Genomic DNA, 24290 nt, shown 5'->3' on the forward strand with positions numbered 1-24290 from the left:
GTTACACTCCTTCACTACGGAGTTTCCTTTAGAGGTTCCATTCTTAAACCTTCAGATGGTAATACAAGCATGATTGCAATCAGAAATTGTAGAAGTGATGATTCATAAATCATAAGGTTAGCTTTATGAAGCTGATGCATTGTGATAGTGCACAGAGGGAGGGTAGTAAAATGAATTACCCTCTCTGGCAATGCTAACTGCAGCACAGCCTCCACACAGGCTTTTGCATATGTGATACTTTGACTCCCTGGCGTTTATGGATGCTTTGTTGTAATCAACTCCCTGAAGCAACAGGGCCGGGGAGCGTGGCTTAGCGCCCAACGAGCATGGCGGCGTCTTCGTGAGGCTCCATGGACCGGTCGGGAAACAACGTGTCACCTGCACTACCAGCGCACTACCAGCGCGAAAACGACCAGAGGAATGCCATCATGAATTGTTGCCCTTTGCTTGGAGACCTCGGGCGCTTCTCCATTTCACAGTAAGGAGGTTTTATTTAACCATTAACGTCGCTCCACGGAGCCATTCTCATCTTAGGTGCGTGGACCGTGTTATGAATGCCTCTTTACCCCTCACAAGCGGACTTGCTGATTTTTGCGGTTAGCGCCTATACAGACTGATCTTTGACGTCCTATTTGCCCTCGCTGTTATGCTTTCCACTATATGGGGGCCCTGAATGTTTCAATTAGCGACAGTGAGGAGGCTCATTTTGCTGTTGAATGCCTCATTCTTATTGCGGCCGCCGATTTGCATGTGCAATTCGCGTCACAGCCGCTAGCCTTTCTTCTGACAAGACCAACTGCCGCATTCCTTTGTTTTGCGCATAAATGAGTTAATTACAAACTCCTCTTCCTGAAGCACAGCCCTCCTGTAATCCTGCGCCTCATTTTTCATGTCAATCAGACAGTACTCTGAAATGTTGGGAATGCAATTGCCATTCTGTGGAGCCTAACTTCTTTAACGACATTTACTCTGACATGGTCTCATCACTTACTTAGTGACTTCTCCCGCATAGACTCATTATTTATTCACTTTTATAACCTAATTGAACTTTTGCAAAAGGAGCATCAAAAGTTATATTCATTTGTGAAGTGTACTACAATAATTGACTGCGCTTGTTTATACATTCAACTAACCCAACAGCGTAACAAACCGAACTCTTCCTGCAGCATGTAAACTTCTTCTATTGAAGTTTCTCCTTAAATTTCAAAACCCTTTTTCACTGATCATTTCTTCAACTTCTTTTACTTTGGGCCGTACAGTTGCTCTCTGGCCTGTTTGCTCAATACTTTATTGTTCTTACTTAATTTTTTGATGGGTAGGACGAAGTACTCTCTTTATACTACAACTAAACCAAAACGCTCTTTCAATAAAAATTCGAAACTCTTCTCTGAACTCTCTAAACTGGAAGATTCTGGTTTATTGCCATCAGAAGATCATAGCATAACAATGGACCCCGCGCCAGCAGTTTTAGGGAAGACTAATGTAAAACGTTTGAAAAAAGACCTCCCTTCGCCACCCAAATCTTCTTTGCCAGTCTCGATGGAGCTATTGCTACAAGAGATAAGGGCTCTCAGACCCTTTGTTGAAGAAACAAATTCCAAATTTTCAAGTCTTATCAGATAAATGGTCTCAACTGGATTCGCAACTTAATACTCTGGAATAAACTGTGTAATCTTTCGCTGACATCTCCAAGTATTCCATCCTTGCAATCACAAGTTTCTACACTCCACAAGCAGATTGAAGATCTTGAAAACCACAATAGGAGGAATAACCTACGTTTATACGGCCTAGTGGAAGGATCAGAAGGTACGGATCCCATTGGTTTTTTCAAGACTTTTCTCCATAAGATCCTTCACCTACCAGATGCCCCTGAGCTGAACATCCAACGTGCCCACCGGCTAGGACGAATTTCCACCAACAGCGCTTCTTCGCAACGTCCAAGAGGAGTCATCCTTTATTTTCTTGAGTATACTGATCTACTAAAAGTTCTTTCAGCCGCTAAAGCCATCCAGAAGATTTCCTGGTCTGGTTCAACTTTGTTTTTCGCGCAGGATTATTCAAGGGCTACAGCTGCCAGACGTAAAGCCTTCCTCAACATGAGATCTGATTTACATACCATGGGAGCTAGATATGGCCTCTACCACCCATGTCTATTCAAAGTTACTTACAACAACAATACAACTTCTTATGAAGATCCACTACGTCTTCAAAGCTTCATCAATTCACCCAAGACTGATCTTATGGATTCGAGACCTTCCTCTTCACATTTCACTTGATGTTCTTGACTTTCACATTTGTTTTCATGCTGTTCCTTTAAGCACAGGAAACTGATAATACTTTCAAAGTGTTTCTTACCTTTTTTTTTTCTTCGTTGTAGTTTTGGTTTTCCTAAATTCATTGTTAATAGTCACACAATTGCATACTGGTCATGTTGTTTTGAGCTCAAGTTAGTTTGTTTTTCAAATATTTGTTCATTGTTCATTACAGAATTGTGGTAACTTTATATTTATTTGCTTCTACAGTTTTGTCCTCGTCATGGCGTGTTTCCCCCCTGGTCTAGTCCAGTCTCCTTTAGACGGTTCGTCTGCTCCTTGTGGTTCTACCCACCCCCACATCCATGTTCCCTTTATGTAGGTATGTTACTTGTTTTGTCTTTTGTTCTTTGTTCTGTTTTGTTTATTCTCGTTTATGTACTTTCAGGTGTCTTTATTAATATTATTCTTTTGCAACTCCTTTTTACTACAAATCTCTCTATCCTAACACATTTCAGTGCTTTTTTTTTCTATCTCTTCAATATCTTCACAGTGCTTTTTCATTTCCTCTTAGGGCCTTGAGGGAGTTGTCTTTTCCTCTTTTATCACATGTTTCTTTTATTTACTGTTCTTCTCAAGATATTTATATCCTCTCCTCTCTTTTATTCATTCCTATTTCTTCTTCTTTTTCTACTACCATATATTTACTTTTCTCCTTCTTTCGATCTTTGTATTACCGGCACTTTTTGGCCTTTTCCACTGTCCTAATTCATTGGAGTGTTATTTCTGGCAGTTGTCTTTTGATATTTCTCCTTTTTTTCCGTTCTGACTTCAATATCCTATTTTTATCTATCTTATCGATTTTCAAAATTACATTCTTTAAACTTATTGATTTGGACTATTGTTTCATATTGCTTTTTCTATTATTTTTAACAATTTATGTCACTTAAATTAACTTCATGGAATATTAGGGGTCTAAACTCTCCTATAAAGAGACAAAGGGTTTTGACCCACTTGGCCAAGTTAAATGCTGATATTGTTTTTCTACAAGAAACGCACCGATATTGAATCATTCAAATTGAAAAGAGGTTCGGTGGGTGAGGTTTATTTTTCTCCTGGGGATGGTAAACGAAACGGTGTTGTGATATTGTGCCGCAAATCTCTCCCAATTACGTTGTTATCACAGGAATCTGATGCTGAGGAGAGATGGCTCATTGTTAAGTTGTTACTAAAAGATGTTCCAGTTTCTCTTCTTAATGTTTCTGCACCTGCCAGTGGAGATGTTTCCTTCTGGCCTGCTTAAGCCAGGCATATTTCTAATTGCATCGAAGATTATTTTGTACTGGCAGGAGATTGCAACCAAGTGTTTGACCCTTTTATTGACAGGAATTCTAAAGTACCTTTTGTCCCCAATAAATCACATAAATCGTTCACTCACACCATTACTCAACATAAATTGCTAGATGCCTGGCGCCTTTGTAACCCAACCATTAGAGAATACTCTTTCTATTCCCCAGCCCATCATATCCAATCAGGAATTGACAATATCTTTGTCTCCCACAACATTTCACAATCCCTCACATATGCAGAAATCGGTCCTATTCTCCTATCGGAACATGCGCCCGTCTCAATAGGCTTTGATGTATTGCCCAGAAACAACGCTCCCAGAAGATGGCGCTTCAATAATGCACTTCTTTTAGATCCACAGTTTAATGCATCCTTTACGTCCTTCTTTATTGATTACTTTGAGAGGAACCACACAGAGTCCATATCTCTTTTGACTATCTGGGACGCTTTCAAAGCCTCAGCAAGGGATTTTATTATCAGTTATGTAGCAAAGAAATGAAAATTTGCACATAAGACTCTCACGGACCTCCTCCAACACATTAAGAATCTGGAAGACTCTTATTACACATCTAAATCGGAGGATTGCTTAAAATCCCTTACTAGTGCGAAGATGCAATTTAATAAGAAGTCCACAGATGATGCTTCACTTTACTTGCTGAAATCCAGTGCGAAATTTTATGGTGGTAAAATTATTGCAAGGAAAAATTTAGGCAACTACTTAATGTCTCGCCACAACAAATTAAATATTGAGTCCGTCTTTGATGAACATGCTGTCTTAAAATTCAAAGACGCCGAAATCTTAAACAAATTCTCTCTTTTCTATAAATCTTTATATTCTTCAGAAACCCAACTACGGACCATTCTTTATTACAATTCTTCTCAACCATCCAAAACCCCAACAGACTCCTCCGTATCTATCTCCCTTAGAGTCTGATCTCACCCAGAATGAACTTTTGGAAGCTCTCCGAAAGCTTATAAAAGATAAGGCACTTGGCCCGGACGGCTTCACCGTCGAATTGTCTGTTCATTTCTCTAAATTTTTGATACCCAAATTACATTCACTTATTAATTCTTTCCATTCCTCCACTAGTTCCTCTGGTTCTTTTTCGGAGGCCCATATATATCTTATCACCAAAGAAGGTAAGGACCCAAAATACTGTAAAAATAATAGACCTATTTCATTGGTCAATATTGACTACAACATTTTTTCTAAAGCTTTAGCCTTACGTCTAGATTCTTATCTACCAAAGTTGTTGGGAAAAGAACAATCTGGCTTTGTCAAGGGACGTGTCATCACAGACAACACACAGCTCTTTTTTGATGTTTTATCCAAATCTTCACATTTGATCCACTTTTTGGCAGCAATTGCGTTAGATGCCGAAAAGGCTTTTGATAGAGTTGAGTGGAAGTATCTTTCTACACTCTTAAATGGTTTGGCTTTGGCCCTAACTTTATAACCCTATTATCTCTCCTTTATTCAAACCCATGCGCTGCAGTTTGCGCCAATGGCCTAATTTCCCCTTTCTATAGTTTAGGCAGAGGTGTGCGTCAAGGCTGTCCCCTTTCCCTCTTCTTATTCAACCTAGCCCTATAACCATTTTTCTCCAAGTTACGTCAAAACCCTACTATTTATGATTTTCAAACGTTAAATGTTCATATCAAACTTGCAGCCTATGCTGATGACTTTTCGCTCTTTTTATCTAGACCAGAAGACTCAATCCCGGCTTTTTTAGCAGAAGTGAAGTCTTATTCCCTTATATCTGGATAGAAATTAAATAATGATAAATGCAAAATATTACCGTCAATGACACATACTTTTAGCTCAGAATTTCAAGCCTCTCAGTTCAAATGGAGCCCAAACTATATTAAATATCTAGGTCTATATTTTACGTCCTCAATCTCCAATACGGTAGCATTATGTATGAACAAATGTATTCAAAAGAATTCTGATTTGACTTCTAAATGGCATCCCCTCTACTTGTCTTGGTGGGTTTGCTCAGATACCATAAAGATGATGCTATCGCCCATTGTTCTATATACTATTTCCAACATTCCTGTTCCAATTACAACTAAATTATTTAAGAAAGTTAATTCCATTTTATCCACTTTCTTGTGGGGTAAGAAGAAACCTTGAATGTCTCTTCTAAAGTTAATTCACCCTAAGTCTGAAGGTGGAGTTAACTTTCCGGATTTCCAGGCTTATCAGAAAGCTTTCTTATTACGCCAGGCTTCTTCTTGGTTGCTTGACTCTATGGATGATTGTCCTCTCTGGACTTTAATAGAGCGCCTTTTTCTATTCCCTTACTCTTTCCGTGAATATCTCTCTTTTTCTCGCAAACCATTATCCATCTCTACTCCCATAATAAAACACTCCTCCAAACTACTTGATACATCTTCTCACTCCACCTGCATCAGTGAGCATTCCTTTTTGAATTCTACAATTTGGCATAACAAGAACTTACTGATCAATAACAAACCTTTTTAATGGAAGAACTGGATAAATAAAGGCTTAGTATGGATCCGCCAGTTATTTTCGGATTCAGAATTCTTACCCTTTGCTACACTTAAGCAGGCTTTCACTCCACCGACCTCCTTTATCCATAAATATAATATACTCAAGAAAACTGTTTTGGAATCTCTATCCCATTGCCTCACTACACAAGATGCCTCTACTAATCCAGAACCATCCTCAAGACTTCATACCTTATTAATGACCAAACCCAAAGCCTCTACTATTTATCATCATTTGCATGGCGCCGATATCGATAGACAGAAGACTAAAACTGAAGTGGCTTGGTAACACGACTTTAATACTTCTTGACCATTATCAAGGTGGAAAGACATATGGACCAAAATACGTAAATCCTCTAGAGCAGAAAATACTACGCAAACACTATTCTTTATTTATAACAGGCTTTTATTTACGCCAGCTACATTATGTAAAATATTCTCAACCATCCCAGATTTATGCTGGACTTGTTCTTCCCCCAATGCTGACCTTTTTCATAAGTTATTTACATGCTCGCAAGTTCATAATTTCTGGAAGCAAGTATGGTCTCAAATTAACTTCACTTTTAACACTACATTTTCTTTTTCTTTTGCTCACATTTTTCTAGGTAGTCTCTCTTCCATTTGGGATAATTTTTCTCTCAACGTTAAAATTATTGATTTATTATTAGCGATAGCTTTTCAACAGATTACCATTAACTGGAACGACTTTACGATAATCTCCTACAAGGCTTGGTGGTTTACTGTTTGTCATTAGATACTGCTTTTGTATATCCCCCTCAATTGGCCACGAAACGCATTGACTTATGGTTGCCGGTCACAACATATATTGACATCAGCGCCAAACATTTCTCTCTACCTAATCCTTCTCAACAGGAAGTTCTCAAATCACCTTGATTTCCCTAATAGTGCCATAATTTTTTATGTATGTACTTAAATGGCCTTAATGTTTCATTTATTTTTCTCTTGTTTGTTTCAGCTATGTGTTAATAGTCCAATTCTTCATACTTCTTATGTAGTATATCTGGAATGTATTGGTGTATGCTTAATATTGTATAATTTTCTTTGACACCTTGTTTTTCTTTCAATAAAACTATTTGAACTGAAGCAACAGAGCCATTTCACATCTGAGAGCTTGATATTACAGGAGTGATACCACATGACCTTTGCCCCGCTGGCAAGTCATGAACTTATGTGAACTTTCACCCCCTGATCAGCCAAAGTGGATACAAAGCTCCTACATTAACTATAAATCCAATAAACAATTTCAAAAGCTTGGAGCAGCAGATAAAAGACAGGCAGAGTCCTGGGCACTCTGATTCAACCTCTCACGAGCGCCCCTCGTGCCTTCCGACACTGTGCCTCAGAACACCTTAGCATCAACTACTTGTCGCTTCTGGGAGGAGTGGTGCACAAACCTATCCAGGTGCCTGCCAACATGAGGGCTTAATATTTAGGACCTGGTTCAGGTGAGAGATGGGAGCCTCAGAAGAAGATCACTCACAACGTGAACCACAGAGGCTACGAATTGTAAGCTCTTGTGGCTTTTAAGTTACACTCATATCTCACTGAACTACAGGAAGTTTGAAAAAACTATAGCGAGGTCTCAAAGAGGTATACTGAAAAGTAAATAAATAATTTCATAGAAATTCCTACAGCAGTTCCATCCGAACATCACAGAGAGAGGCAACCATACACTGCACCGTACAACCTGAACTCTAGAGAGTTCTATTCATTTGAAAAGGATACATCAATGATGAGCGTCTTTTTAGCATGGACATTCCAAAACACGTGATCATTTCTGCCTTTTTCGCCAGGCTTATAAAAGGTAACGTTTTCGATATGTGTAAAAACGAGAAAAACTTTTCTAGTTTTGGGCCTATTGATGCTTTCCTTCCGATACACGCTACACGGTATGACATTTTAAAACATGCTCTAAACTTGTGATTAGAGAAACTGGAAAGAGCTGAAAAGAGTGATCAGTGCATGTATTCAAGGAGTCCTACCTGGTAATCCCGATAAAGGTGCGATGCTGGTTATTGATGGAGTATAGTCTGGACGAGCCTACAATACAAAGAGTGTTTGATTTCAATGGGAATGACTCCAGAATTTTATCTTTCAGTAGAATTAAACATTATGCACTTTGTGATTTGCCATAAACAAAATAAAACTTTCAACATAACATTTTTTGCCGACTCTACAGAACCTATATTGTCCATTTTGATGTTACATATTCACACACAATTAATATGTTTTAATGTTATTTGGATCGTGTGGACTGTGTAAAAACTCTCAAATAGCCATAGCCGACAAAATTACTTCACCAAAATGTGCATTCATTCCCAGTCATTTCTACCACACATTAAATATTATGTTTTAGAAGCAGTGACAGCATTTATTTCTCTGAAAATGAGAGAAGAAATTTCATTGCAACCCTTTGAAAATATGATCCGTTAACAAACAGCACAACCTGGAAGTTTTCAGCAACAGGAGAAGGTGCCTGCTGCATACAATTTGTTAATAGCAGGTGTGGGAAGGTGGAGTATTATGTAGTGACACTGGTTAGGCTTCACTATACAATACTCTCACGAACCCCCAAAGATGGTCCTTGGATTAAAAAAAAAAATCCTTAGCTCAGGCCCGGTAGAGTGGCAAAGATCAGTCAGGCTTTCCTAGAGGAACATGTTTTAAGCATTTCAGAGGGCCAGCATGGTTGATAAGTGTTTGACACAACTTTAAAGAGATCTGCAGCCAATTTATAAAAAATAAAGTAGATTTCTATATTAATTTAGACACCAAAATGAACATGATCAGATACATGTAACTGGAGTGTGAGAATTTAGAACCAAACACAAATCACAGCAATTCAATACTGCATAACTTTTGCATTGAGGTCAATGGAAAAAAGTGGTAGTGGTAATCGGTCACTTGCAGGTCGAGTTGTGTGGAGCCAGAGGAGACAAAAGGTGATGTGGGTCCCATGACCAAGCCACAACAGTCAGTTCAATTTTACCTGGCTCGTAAAGCCCAGGTGCAGAGTTGTCGTGGCTGTCCTTGGCGCTGAAGCCGGAGCCGCAGGAGAGCTGGTTTTACTGCTTTCATAGTGCTGGTGGGGAACAGGGTGCAAAAAGATGACAGCAAGACATAGTTGACATCAGATGAAGGTTTTGAAGTGTTCCCTGGAGGTGCAGCATTGAGTAAATGGGGTGGTTGCCAGACCAACGAGCAAGAAGCTTTGGCAGCGGCAAGTACAGCAGAAAGTGATTTTGACTTCCGGAGGTCCTGGGGAAACACAGTAGCCACCTGAAACTTTGTGGAGTTCAGGACTACATTTCCCACAATGCACTGCACCATCTACTTCTGCGCCATCCCTCAAAGGGCCCAATGGCCAGCAATTCTTCAAACTAGGTGCACTTCTTTTACCTGTGGTTGCAGTTGACTACACTAGTCCAGGGGAGTCTGATGCATGACTTTGGCTCTCAAAGGTGTCCCTCTGTTTGGGGGAACTGAAATTTGGTCCTGGATGAACGGCTTTCATGCAGTTCCAGAAAGGTTTTCACAGGTACAGAGTATCATATCTTTGGGTTGTGCAGTTCCTGTTATCACAGTCACGGGTCTCTTCTTTTGTCCTTGTTGCAAGTCACATCAGAACTGAGGGTCTGGGGTCAGGGCTAGCTCTTAATTCCTAAATTTAGGGGTGTTAAGGGTGTGGGTGCAAGTGGCCTATGAGGTACTAGCTCCAGTGGCTATTCTCCCCATGAGGTGAACACCTTCGGTGTCGTTGGCCAACATTCCTACCCTCTAACCACTATTCTACCACTTTTAAAAATGGCAGAAGTCTTTCTTAGCTGTGCAGACCATGTAGCCCACCCCATAGGTATGGCTAGCCTTCTCGGGTGTACACCTCTGAATACCTAATTTTCTGCTTGCCTTGGGGCAAATGTGCCTGGGGCAGGGGAATTGCTGCTTCCTCCTGGCAGCCTGGTAGCATATCACAGACAATGCAGCATTTGAAGATCACAATCTTTGATGTGAAATTTCAATAGCCAGCCTGTCAGTGAGGAAGGTGCGACCTCCGTCCCCCCCAGGCCATTGTTTCTGACTCCTGGGAGAGTACACACCTTCTGGCAGGGATCACCGTCCTGTTTTGGAAGAAAAAAGTGTGGGCTGGGAGCCAGGGCTCAGGAAAGGCTGGGGAAACCAGATCTGCAATCTCTAAGGTAAATATCTCGGTGCATACCAAAGAGTCTTGAACACAAGATTCGTGTTAGGGGTGATGAGTCATGACTCATCATGTACATATTTATACAGTATTTTTGGACTGGGCCCTTATTGTAGGGTCATCCCTAAACTATTTGCATTTCTCCTAGTTTTTTTCTGAAATGGAGTTGGTGGTTTTAGGACTCTGGGCACTTTAGCCCTGCTGTCCAGTGTAAAGTGCATGTGCTCTCTGTGTAAATATAGTAAGATTGGTCTACGCCTGTTTGGCCTATTTAATTCACCTGTCAGTCCCTTGTAAAGTGGTATCTAATGAGGTTATTGCATAATGTGTTTATGCGGGTGAGGCCTAATGCGTAATGTATTTATGCTAATGAGGTTTGGGCCTAATGTGTCTATGCCTAATGTCATGTTATGATATTTTAGGATGGTGTCTAATGCTAATGTGATAATGCTTAGGTCATTATGGGGCCAGTAGTTACTGGTTGTGTTTTATATTTACTACCTGAATTCTGATGGTTCTGACCGTAGCCCGACTGGCCTTGTCCTGTATATAATCCCCCTGTGAATATTGCCTAGTGCTAGTTGGCACAGTGTAAATGTGTGATTATGTTTCTAATGTGTTTATGATAATACAAAGGCTATTTTATATAACCTTTAGTGGAGTTTCTTTTGTAGTGTGCCTAGTGTGTTGCTGCTGGGTGTGTGTGTTGCGCAAACGCTTTACACATTGCCTCTGGGATAAGCCTGACTGCTCGTACCAAGCTACTAAGGGGGTGAGCAGGGGTTATCTTCATTGTGTAATTCCCTTGCCCTGACTAGAGTGGTGGTTTCTGCCTGGCTTAGGCGCAAGCCCTAGCCAACCAGAAATCCCATTTCTAACAAGAATCATAATGGAGCTGTCAACCTCGGGCTTGCTCGGGTGCCAGACCATTTTATCCTATGGTCCTTCTATCACTTATAGTTCCCTTTGAAGGTAAAGGTCACTATAGGTACTTATAAGCTTGCACTTACATGTCAACACCTTTAATATATTGCCTTCTGGGCTTTAGAAGGCTTTCCTTAGGGTGACTGGCATATATTAAAAATAGTGCATTGACTTTGACTCACATGGTGAGGACAAAGTCGAGTTCGAGCAGTTTACACTGATCCTGAAGTCTGCAATCGCAGGACTGCTGCCAGTGGTTTAATTGGGTCACTCAAGGTGGCACAAACAGTGCTTCAGGCCCTGATGACCTCTTTAACACGCATGCCCTGGGTAACACTGGTACCATATACTCAGGACTTATAAGGGGGTTAAAGTATTTTCATTTTCCCAATTGGGGTTACCAATTCACACATATCAGTTTTAGGGAAGGGGCACTGGCACTGGGGCCTGGGCAGCAGCCCCCAGTGCACTTTCAGAGTCATAACCATGAGCACTGGGGCAAAACGTGGGGGGAGGAACTATACAAAAAGGCCACTTTCCTACAGTAGTGTATATCTCTCTTGCTTGACTAACCAACGCTGTTGGTATTCCACATGTGGCTCAGTCACATTTTGTATCTGTCCCAAGTACTCACAGCTCCTATAAATGCCCCAAAAACCTGGAAAAGCATGTTTACAATTCAACAATAAAGAAAGTCAACTATTGTTAAACATGAAACAACAAGAGAAAATTATAGTGTCTCCATCAGGAAAATGTTATTTAAAACAAAATATTGTCCACTAAAAAAAGAAAAGGAGAACCCAACAGCAAAGGAAAATAGATTTTCTTTTTTATTTAATAAATCATGTGATGTGTTAAGAGCATTGCATCCTACCATATATGAAAGCTATCCTCACAAATGTCTTTGGGGCAAATATCAAATTCCAAACCACCCACTAGGCTACTGATTAGCGAAAGCCATTCCAAAGATCCACTCATTAATAGAGGAAAGAAGATTATCTCAGAAGACAAACCTTCTTTATATATAGAATATTTGCTGATGGCCAAATGGGTAAGGGATGTGCCTTTTCACAATTCATTGAGACAACAGTCGACAAGTAAATACATTTATCTTTCCTTCAGCTTTAACAACCAGCAGTGCTTAGTTTGTAAGTGCTGATGCTGAAGCTCTGCTTCAGTAGAGCTACTATACATTTTTGGATCAAATACTAAGGCTCCATAGAGTTGAATTCACCTCAGGCCTCGTTAATCTACCAGACGAAGGTGCTGTCCCTTAATCTCACAATGTGGGAAATTAAGGGGCTGGTGGAATGTTTCATTCCACCTGTGAAATTGTCAGAATTTGATGACTCTGCATCACTCTTGTAACACGCAGATAGGGCCAAATTCCACAAATCAGTCAGTGGCAGAATTTCTTCCCATGAGGCTCCAGTAATGCAAGCGAGATTTGGTGTCCTCCAGCACCATTTTTCAATGAGATCGGTCGCTTGTGGTCGCGGTCAGAGGGCTGATTCTTGAGTAGATTTGCTGCTGCTCGAGTACATTTTCTAAAATTAAAATTCCAGCCCATGCAGAGCAACATGCATATGTCCGCCTGTTGACGGAACTCCGCAGAATCTCACTGAATTATGGAGGGAAATTGGGTTGCTGGCTGATTGCGGTATTATACCTGGTCAAGCAACAGCCACAAATTCTGAAAGGGTGAGTCACAAAAAGTAATTAAATTAACTTGTGCTTAACCCTGGGTAGCTTGACACAAAACAATGCCAGGCCTAACTTAATAGCAATGTGTAAAGTATTCATACAGCACACAAACATCAATCAAGTGACAACAAAAGACAAGTATTTGTAATGCAATAGGTCTCTAATTTGCTAGAGTTAAAGCTATTGTGGCTGTAAATTACAATGTATTTTACCTTTGTGTTTTGGTTTGGAGAGTAGTGGATGTATGTGGTGCTGAGTGGAATTATGTGGTTTGCATTGGAACTGTTAGGTGTGGGAGTTTATGTGGTGGAATTGTGTGCAATGTATTTGTGTAGTGGAATTATGTGGTATGGTGAATAGATGGGGTGTGAGCTACATAGAATAGATATAAAGGACCATAGAGAGGCTTAGGTAGTCCTTTCAGGAAGTGGTGAATGAACACGAAACAGCCGAGCAGAAAGTGTGTGAGAAAGAGAGAAAGAAGAGGAGAGCAGACTACTGATGCATAAAGAGGAAGCACCTGTATATGCAGAAGACAGCCTAGGAATACTAGGAGAGCATGAGTTTGAGGGGTGGAAACCTTTAAAAGGCATGGGAAAGAAACTGTGCTTGAAGCCCTCAAGTGAATCATATGAGAGAGGCAGAAACAGTCCCTGAGAGAGCAAGAGAGAAGGGTGAGAGAGAGTAAGGGTGACTAGTGGGAGGGGCATGCAGGGGTGGCTGTGAGATGGGTGAGGGAGGCAAGAGCTCTATCAGTGTACAGCGGGAGGAGGTACAGGACGGTAGAATGTGTAAGCTGGAAGTATAGAGAGGGGGTAGGGAGTGTGAGGGAGGGAGCAGGGGGGCAGTGGGTTTGCAAGATGAGAGGGGTAATGGGAGTGTGAGTGTGAGGGAGAGATGAAATGGGCAGTGGGTGTGTGGGCAAGAGGTGACAGGGAGAGCTGTATTGCATTGTAAACAAGCGATAACATTATGTAAGAGCGCTAATTCCTCACCAAATGCACCAAGATGTACCATAATTTTCCAAAAAATAAACAAGACAAAACTTTAACCCTTTTGCTGCTTAGGCATCCCCCCTACCCCCCATGCTAAGCCTTTTTTTGTCTATTTAGGGTAGTTCCACGTAGGCCCTGTAACATTTTTTCCACATAAGGTATCCACTCCAAATTTGCGTCCTTTTCTTCCAACATCTTGAGGAATCTAAAGGTACCCAGGTCTTGTGGATTCCCCTGGAGTGGACTTAGAAATTAGCCGAAATAGAGCTAAATTTTGTTTTTTGTTGTTGAAAAAATGGGAACAAAGTGCTGCAGAAAAAAGGGTCTGTTTTTTCCTCTGCAAATGGTATCAACAAACAGTTTGTGGTGCTGAAATTACCATCCCCTAAGCTTTCAGAGACGAGCAGACCTTTGTCAGAAAACCAACATTTTTTACATTGCTTTCGCATTGTACTGGGACATAGCCTATTTTTGCTATTTTGGGGGTTTTTAACCTCCTTCCAGTTAGTGGTAGAAATGGGTATAAAAGCAATACTGGATCCCGGAAAGTGAAACATTTCTGAAATCTAGACAAAATTCTGAATTCAGCAAGGGGGGCATTTGTGTAGATCCGCCAAGGTATTTTTATAGAAACTAACAGTTGAAAATAAAAAATATTGAAATTGAGTTGAAAGACAGCCATTTGTGCCAATATTTTCACCGTTAACTTCTTCTAAGTATGACAGATTTTTTAAAGCAATATACCGTTACATTTGCTGGGCCCTTCTGGTTGTGGGGATATCTAGAAATTGTAGGTTCATCAAGAACACGAGTAACCCCAGGCCAATAACTGATCTGCATCTTGCAATGGTTTTTAATTGTGCACTGGGTATATAGCAATTCATTTGGCAAAATATCAAGAGTGAAAAATAGGTACCAAGGAAACTTACATATTTCCGAAATGGGAACAAGATATAGAGTTTAGAAGATAGGCTTATTTGCACATCTCCAAAATTGTGGGTACCCATACAAGCATGTGAATTAGAAGTCGTTTTTCAAAATGACTTCTTTTTTACAAATTGTCCCACATTTGGAAGGCAGAAATGCAAAGAAAGTCAATTGGTATTAACACTTGTTCTAACATTCTGTGTTGCCCATAGTCTTCCGATAAAAACGCTACCTCACTTGTGTGGGTAGGCCTAGGCCACATTGCCAAAAAAGGATCCATTTTCACTGGAAAAATGTGATGTCTCCCCGTTGCGTTTTGGGCTGTATCCTGTCGCTGGCACAGGGCCTACCCACACAAGTGAGGTACCATTTTTATCGGGAGACTTGAGGAAATGCTGGGTTGGTGGATGTTTATTGCTCTCCTTAGTTTCCAGAACTATCTATCAGAGAAATGTGAAGAAAATTTGTTTTTTTTTCACTATGTTTGAGGTTTGCAAGGGATTCTGGGTAACGGAACCTGGTGAGAGGCACACAAGTCTCCCCCTCCTGGATTTCCCTTGGTGTCTAGTTTTAAAAAATGTACAGGTTTGCTAGGTTTCCCTAAGTGCCGGTTGTCCTAGGGCCCCAAATCCTCAGTTAGGCACATTGCAAAAATGGTCAGTGCCTAGTGGGCTTTCTGCTGCCCGGGGGTCGGAGTGGGGGGGTTGGGGGCTATTGCCCTTATATACCCCAAGGGGGGCAGAAAGAATGTGGCTATTTTTAGGGGGTGTGGGGGCATTGGTAGGTGCATTCTGGGAAGCCCCCACCCCTACGTATAAATAAACCCACTAATCCCTAGCACCTAGTGGTCTCTCTGCCCCCCGGGGGCAGATCTGAGGCTATTGCCCCATCAGCCTCCTGGGGGGCAGAAAGGCTGTGGCAAGTCTTGTTTGTGGGGTGGGGTATTGGCATGCCCATTCTGGGTAGCCCCCACCCCTGAACTTTGAAATAAAAGAATCCCTTGTGACTAGTTGGCTTTCTGCCACTGTGGGCAGATTAGGGGCTATTGCCTCCATCTGCCTTCTTGGGGGGCGGAAAGGCTGTGGAAATATTTTGGGGGTGGGGTGGGGGCATTGGCAGGCCCATTCTGGGAAGCCACCCACCCCTATGTATTGAATAATTCCTGGTGCCTAGTGGACTTTCTGCCCCTTGGGAGGCAGATCAGGGGCTACTGCTCCCAACTGCTCCCTGGGGGGGCAGAAAGACTGTGGCATTGTTTAGGGGTGGGGCATTGACATGCCCATTCTGGGCAGCCCCCACCCTTAAAGTTTGGAGGGAGGCAGAAAAGACAATGGCACATTTCTTTGGTGTGGGGGCATTGGGATTCTGGGCAGCACCTTCCCCTATGTTCAAGAAAAACATCCCTGGTGCCTAGTGGGCTTAATGCCCCCCGCTCAGAGGGCAGATCAGAGCCTATTGCCCCATCTCCCTCCTGTGGGTGGCAGAAAGACTTTTGCCTTTTTGGGGGGAAAGGGTGGGGGCATTGGCATGCCCATTCTGGGAAGCCCCCACCCCTGGCCTATAACAAAATAATCACTGGTGTCTAGGGTGCTTTCTGCCCCCATCTGCCCAACAGAGGGGCAGAAAGACTGATGATGCCATCATTTAATGGGGGGATCAAAGGCCCGTGCCCTAGGGTCCGCTCCCCCCTCCCTGGTGCCTAGTGGGTGGATCCCTCCTGGTGCGATCCCCAAGCAGGGTTCCACTAGGGATTCTCCTTTCCCATATGTTTCGGTGCTCGGAGGTTGGACTAGCCCCACGAGCACTGAAAATGTGAAACTGAAACTAAGTTTCAGTTTTGTTTTCGGTGTAATGACGTCTGCGCGCCATGAGCACAATCGTTAATGCAACGAAAACAAAAAAATATGCCTCAGGAGGTTGGGGAACCTCTTCCCCACCTCCCATGGTAAAAAAATAAAAACCCCTCTGCTGTTTACAGGGGAGGGATTTTGTGCAAGTGTTCTCATGGTTCAGTCAAGAGCACACAAGCACTTGTGCTCATGACGGCACCATTCCGTCATGAGCACAGAAGGGGTTAAAGCTTTAACACGCTGACTTAATATCAAAATGTAATTGCAATACTGACATTTTTTTAAAAGCTGCGCTCAAATATCTAGTGTAAACAGTATATTTTAAAAAGTATCAACATTTAAAACTCCTTACACTGCGACATAATGAACACACGCAAACCAAAGTAAAACTTCAAAGCTTTTACTCCCTGACTCAAAGTATGAAAATTGCAATACAATGATCATCAATAAAAACATTAAAAATATAAACAATAATGCATCATATGCTGCCTAGCATGCTTTCATTTAAAAGTACAATTACTATGAATATTTCTATAAAGTTTATTAAAAAAAAAGTAATTTTAATACAAAAATGAATTGAAAACTCCCATTGCTGGAGCGCATTTTGGTGTGAAAGGGCTGGTAGGGCTTTTAGTTACTTATAAAAATAGTTTGATGCTTATGGCTATAGTGAAGCAGCCAGTGTTAGAGGATACATGTTATAGTTTTTGTAAAGATAGTTAAGCATGTGTTAAATGTTACTGGAAGACTGGTGGCTGATAGGTTTGGTTGGGCAGAGATATAACACAAAAAAACAAAGGAAAGCTGTAAAGCGTTCACACGCTGACTAAATAAATGACGGTAAATACATTTCCATTTTTAATATAAACCTCCTGTCAGCTGAGCACGTTTTGTTCAGAAAGGGCTGAGGAGGCTGTGACTGATTTGGTTACTTATAAAATAGTCTGACAGTTAGAAACAACCAGTTGGGGTGAAGCAGTCAGTGTTGCAAGCCCTACGTCACCGTCTTTGCAAGGATAGCTAAACATGTTTTAGATGTTAATAACAAACTGGTGGTTGATAGGTTGGGTTGGGGGAGACAGTTATGCCTGCAACAGCAGCATAACTGTGTTATTTGTGTTAATATACCTGCCAAAAACATTCTGGTCAGACCAACAGAGATTGCATAAAATCAGTCAGGTCCGCTGGGAAAAAGAGAGAGAGCACTTTAATCTTCGCAAAGTCAAAACGATATACTGTATTCCCATGAACAATCTAGGATGTAATATTGCCTCAGAAAGTAGTGATATTAAAAGCAAAATTATGACATTGCTGCTTAGTGGCAATATAAGATTACATTGTGGAAAAGAGAGATGTGTGTGCGAAATCCATCACTACCTCTTTTGTGCCTGCAAACAAACCAAAACCAAATGTAGTTGTTTTATTGATGATTGTTTACTGACGGCTAGAGGCAATGCAGCCAACTGTAATCGAAAACTCTCCATGGACTAATAAAACTTTTTTATCCTAACTCACTGACGGCGTAGGTCTAACATCAGTTAATGAGAGAAATTTGCAAGCAAAGAAGGACAGGAAAAAAGGGAGGCACAGTGAAACAGAAGTCAGACAATGTCTGCCCATAAAAGGAAGAGAAATAATCCAGTAGAAACAGCACAGACTGCAACACCGAATCTTAGCTGGATGTGGCTACACATATGTCAAGCTTCACAAGCCATGCTCGCGTGGGTGCCAAGTCCAAGAGCTGGCCAGGCTTTCATTCCAATCAATCAATCAATCAATCAATCAATCAATCAATCATTGTACTTATAAAGCGCACTACTTACCCGTGAGGGTCTCAAGGCGCTGAGGGAGGGTGGGGGGGGGGGGTCGCTACGGTCTTCCACAGTGTAACAAGGCCCTCACCCATCCCTGATAAAACATTGGCAGTAAACAAAGTGGCAGGCTCCTCTTCTGCATATTAATTTGGACAGAAACGTAGAAAGAGTGCAGTCATTCCCGTTACTGCCCCCCCACATCCTTTTAAGTAATGCACAGATAGATAAAAGGACCTTTATATGTTCATGTCAACAGTTTGTACAGATCGCTTATTCCTGCATCACAATGCAGTTCCAGGACTGTAGTCGCATGAACTGTCGCAACTGAAGCAAAATAAGCTACATGAACCAAAGACATTGGTGTAGTCACTGTACACAAATAAAAAATAAGTAGCCTCCCTCAACTCACTTCGCAGCAGTAATGATCCCCAATTGAATGCAGGAAATGTGCAGAGCCCAAATGAGAGGTATTAGAGAAGGAAAGGTTTTAGGGGCCGATGGCAATGGATTGAAAGGTGCCCACCATGTTCACCAGCTATGTTCCAATGCTTGTCATGTGAACCCAGAAGTATCCATATTTTAAAGAGTCACTCCACTCATCGTATATGGGCCGTCCCAGCATGTGGTGAAATTATCAAGGGGCAACAGTCCATGCAACACCTGTTCACATTTGTTCGGGGAGAGAGGGCCAGGGATACAATCTCAGGCAAGGCAGGGTGCTGCTGTGCATGGGATGAGGCCTGCACTGGGCTGGTTGGCAGCAGGGCTGTCGCAGTTTAGCAGAGTAAGCCGCATCTCTCAGGTAAGCAGACCCTCACCACTCTAGACCAGCAGTGGCAATGTCCTCCCCTGACCACTGCCCGCTTTTGACTCTGGAACAGCCTGCCTGGGAGCTGCTGCATTAAAGTCTGTGAGCTGTGTGGCGCTTACTGTCTGTGGCTCTGCCCATCGCCAACACACACACGTTGGACTTGTAGACCAGCGGGTTGTGGGATGAACTGGTGTGTAGATCCCCGAGGCTGTGTTGGCTGCCTTCACTCAGCACCACCTGCTAGAGCAACTGAGTCACACGTAGCCCACCAGGACCTGGAGTAAGTGTTGCCGGGGAGATTAAAGGGTTTGAAATTGACAGGAAGGATGTAGAAAAAGACCCACCTCTTCATGTAGCCAAGAATGATCATGCTCGTCCAGACCTCGTCATATCACATATCACTTCCTGTAACCGGGTCACTACCTGCAACTGGGTCAAGTTAACTGCGAGCCTTCCAAAGAAAACTTAGAACACTGAAACGAACTACATCTGCATTGTTCCTGTGCGTACTTGCTCTGCGGCCATGTGTGCTGGAATCAGCTACCATTCTGCGTCTCTGTGCCGCAGTTTGAATGCCCCCAAAGCAGATCATGATTGGAGCATGTCTGCCCCTCCAGTTAGAAAAACAAGCCCAATCCCCCTTAAAGGGAAACCCAAAACCTAAATTCTTACCATAAAAAGCCCAATTGACAATCAATATCGAAATTTTGTGAAAAGAGTAAAATAATAAGAAACGAGCAAATAAGCGAGAGGCACAGGAGGCAGCACTAACACAAATGTGGCATTCGGAGGAGATGGGAGTGAGGAATGCTATATGAAAATGTAAGCAGCTATGGCACTGAAGCTTAACACAGGCAAACAGTAAAAGAAGAGAAAACCAAGAATAAAAATAGTCTCCCAAGGAACAGATAAAGAGCCATAGAATAATGAGACAGTACTTAGTCCCAGATCTGTTGGAGAAATGGAGGAGATAAGGGAGGGAAAAGGAGGCAAGACTGACCCATAGCATGCAAAGATTTTTAAAGGACACTGACATGGAAAAATGAAAAGCAAAGGCAAGCAATGGAAGGAGTTTGAACTCCACAACGCATATACAACAAACCTGAAAAATGCTACATCAATTTAGAGTACCTGATGCGCAGGGAAATCAATCAACGTCAGCACGCTACGACTCTCATACAGTATCATAAAGCCAGTCGCATTCCTAGGGGTCTACGTTTAGCAATCAAGCCCATGTTGTTTAAAATGAATAAAAAATGTATGGAAAAATGGTATGCAATTTTAAATAAGTGTTCTCTAGATTTGATTTTATTAATAGTCGAGGAGCTGTCTCAAGTTTTAATGGACTTAGAATCCGAAATCAAAGATCTTCAGGCAAATTTAGTATCTCACATGGAAGCTGATGTTTGGTCAACCACTCTGGACGAAATTAACCATAAGCTCGACATTTATGCGAAAGAGATTCATGAGCGAAAACTCAGAAAATTTCGTCGAAATACAATTGACTACAAATTGGATGAGGTCTATTCTTGGGCGGAAGTTTACGCTCAAAAACGGAGTTGGCAAAAACAAGGCACAACTTCATCTGAAGAAAGTTTAGCATCAGTCACCGACACCCAATTTTCTCGACCGCCTGCTCCCACTACACTCCAATCTTTAGTTAGCGATTCTGCCACTGCTGGTCCTAGTACATCTAAAGTTTCTTTTTTAGAGACAAGCCCAGCCTCAAATCAACCTCCCACGCAAGCAACAGTACCACAAGTCAAACCCGTAGAGGTCACAGATTTCACAAAAACAGGATCAACGCGCCGCAAAAAAGACACATTAGTGGGTAATATCTCTTCTAAACCATTAACTCAAAAACAAATCTCTGTTTTGAACAAAGGTTATTCATTTGTTCCAACACATCAGGCTAGAAGTTTAGACTCTTCCGTTACCTTATATAAATTCACCAGAAAGCTACGTTTGCAATATTTTTTTTCCACTGAAGCTAAGACACCTGACTCTGTTAAGGGAGATGAATACCTAGAATTTAAACTAAAGAGCTCCTTTGTCTCTCCAATTTCACACAAAACTATTGACCTGTTTGAAACTCTAGTGAAACAAGATTTTGTCAAAATGTCATCCTCTAAGAGGGTATCCTCTAATCTTTCAAGAAGTGAGAAAATGGCATTGAAATCTTTACAAGGTAACAACACCTTACATTTCACTAAAGCTGATAAAGGAGGGGCACTAGTTGTAATGGACCGTACTCATTATGAGCAAAAAGTTTCTTTGATGCTTCAGGACTCCACCACATACATTCCGCTAGCCGAAGATCCCACAGTTGCTTTTTCCACTTTGCTTGACTCCATTCTTTTGCATGCTGTTGAAATAAAATGGATTACCAACAAGACCAGAGATTTTTTATTCACACGCTTTCCTCGCAGACCAGGACTTTACATGCTTCCCAAGATACACAAAAATGTTTCTGATCCCCCGTTGAGACCAATTGTCTCCGGATGTGGGTCTTTACATGATCCTTTGGGCCGTTATCTCGACGTTTTCCTCCAGCCGATTGTACAATCAAGTCCGTCTTATTTACAAGACACCACACATTTGCTGAATGTCCTTCGTGACACGAGGGTTCCCAAACTGTCAGAAATGTGGTTGTGTACAATTGACGTTGTGTCATTGTACACTTCCATCCCTCACAATGAAGGCATTGATGCCATTGAATGGGCATTACTGAGGCATGACCCTATTAGGGTTCACAAGGTGTTTTTAATTGAACTTCTTCATTTTTGCCTATTTCATAGTTACTTTCAGTGGAAAGATCAGTTTTTTCTTCAAGCCAATGGTACATCGATGGGCTTTTCGGGAGGCCCCAGCTATGCAAATATCTTTATACTCAAATTTGAAACTGAGAATATCCTAGCTGACCCCCGTGGACATCTAGGTTCATTCTGTACCGACGTTTCATCGATGACATTTTGATTATTTGGCATGGATCACGTAATTACCTTGAATCACAGATCTTAGGACTCAATGGTATTAACCCCAGGATTCAATTCACCTATCAGATTGAGTCTCACTGCATAGCTTATCTTGATGTTTTGTTGAAATTGTCAGGTAACTTTATTGAGACCACGGTTTATAAGAAACCTACTGACCGAAACAATGCCTTGCAATATCACAGTTTCCATCCATGGTCTCTTAAACAACATTTGCCCTTTTCTCAGTTCTTGAGGATCAGACGGATTTCTTCTGATATTGAGTCTAGTTTGCAGACCATTCAAGATTCGAAAGTAAAGTTTTTAGCGAGAGGTTATCCTGCACAGGTTGTAAATGAGGCTGAAAAAAGATCGTTTAGTGTTAGTCGGGATGACCTATTGAAAAAGAAGGTTAAGCCACCTGGTCCCACATGTGAAGTATTTGTCTCCAAATTCTCTACAAAATCTGATCTTGTTAAAAAGAGTATCTTACAAAGATGGGATTTGCTCCAATCTGAACCTGATTTTAAAGGTATTTTTGCTGAGCCCCCACTATTCGCATATAAAAGATCCAGTAATTTAAAGGAAATTCTTAACCAAACCACAGCGAATGTTAAAGCCGTCTTTAAAGGCATGTCGAAATGTATGAACTGCTCCCATTGTAATAATGTAACCACAGGCAGGGATGTATCGCACCCCTGGACCGGTAAAAAAATCTTGTTGTATTTTAACGCAAATTGTAACAGTCATCATGGTATTTATCTCATAAAGTGTCCTTGTGATTTGCATTATGTGGGCAAAACAGAGAGGGTACTTCGTACTCGAATCACTGAGCACAAGAGTAGAATACGGACTAAGACAATGAGTTCTCCATTAGCACAACATTGGTTTGAAAAGAATCACTCCATAGCTCAGCACAAGTTCTGTGTCTTGTAAATGGTTGAATCGCGCCTGGACAGAGATATGTCTAAAGTTCTCTCTCAGCGTGAATCATATTGGATTTGGTACATACAAACTTTGCTCCCTAAAGGGTTAAATGATAAATTTGAACTTGCTTGCTTTCTTTAATACTATTGTTGAACTTTAAACTTGAATCTCTTTTGAACATTTCTGATTGTTTCCGTTGCGCATTGGTTGCATAATTGAGACAGGTTTTCTGTGTTTGTATTAGAGTAGTTTTTTTTTAATGTCTTTGCAAACATCAACCATAATTTGTATTATGTCACCTCTCAATTTTATTGGGTTTCACTTTATCCTATTTAGTTTCACGCAGTTCTTTTTCTATTTCTTCTTTTTTCACCTTTTTATGTTCACTGGTATGGGTTATTATCTCGTTTGATACCTGTTTTGGTATTTTCCACTTAATCTCTGGGCTCTGGCTTTTATTTCTAGTTTCAGTCTTTTGATTATTAGCACGTTTCTCATTTAATAATGGCGGTTCTTAGGCCGCTTTGCATATGATGTGCATAGCCCTTTCTTTATGTTCATGCCCGTTATTTCATCACGCACTTATACGCCTTGAGACGTGCAGGCTTACTAGCTCATGACCGGCGTCTTTACAGCAGGAGCGTTATGTTGAATTTCCCGTCCACTGGTAAGCATCATGGCATACAGCTTACTCGCATCTCGAGGGTACCAGAGCATTATGTTCACGTTTGGTTCTCATTTTGCAGATTCTTTGTTCACTTAACACGGCTCCCTGTTTTTTCGGCCAGTGAAAGGCTGACTCTTGGTAAGCGTGCTCCCGGCTGCTCGGCTGGTTCATTTTATTTTACTGTCCACACTCATTTTCTTTTAACACTAATGTATTGCTTTCCCCGCTTGTTTTTCGATAGAGGCTGTTATACCGCTGATTGGTAATCCCATAACTACGCGGCATTAGTGATATTGTTATTCATACTCGCTGGTTTCCATTAGCGCTTTGAGTGCACACACTCGAGTGCTTGGAGGTATGATCAATTTCC

The 24290-nt window shown here is 41.5% G+C and overlaps 1 protein-coding gene across 1 annotated transcript in view; it reads right to left on the reverse strand.

Annotated features, from left to right (window-relative positions):
- Positions 1 to 24290, reverse strand: part of LOC146830898 (fibrocystin-L-like) — a 1500901-nt gene that overhangs the window by 1301272 nt on the left and 175339 nt on the right. The window contains exon 6 of the mRNA XM_085605087.1: positions 8114 to 8171. Coding sequence (XP_085461213.1) covers positions 8114 to 8171 — 58 coding nt within the window. The remainder of the gene's footprint in view (positions 1 to 8113; positions 8172 to 24290) is intronic.

Source organism: Triturus cristatus, chromosome 5_1 (assembly GCF_964204655.1).
Source record: "Triturus cristatus chromosome 5_1, aTriCri1.1, whole genome shotgun sequence".
Taxonomy (NCBI): domain Eukaryota; kingdom Metazoa; phylum Chordata; class Amphibia; order Caudata; family Salamandridae; genus Triturus; species Triturus cristatus.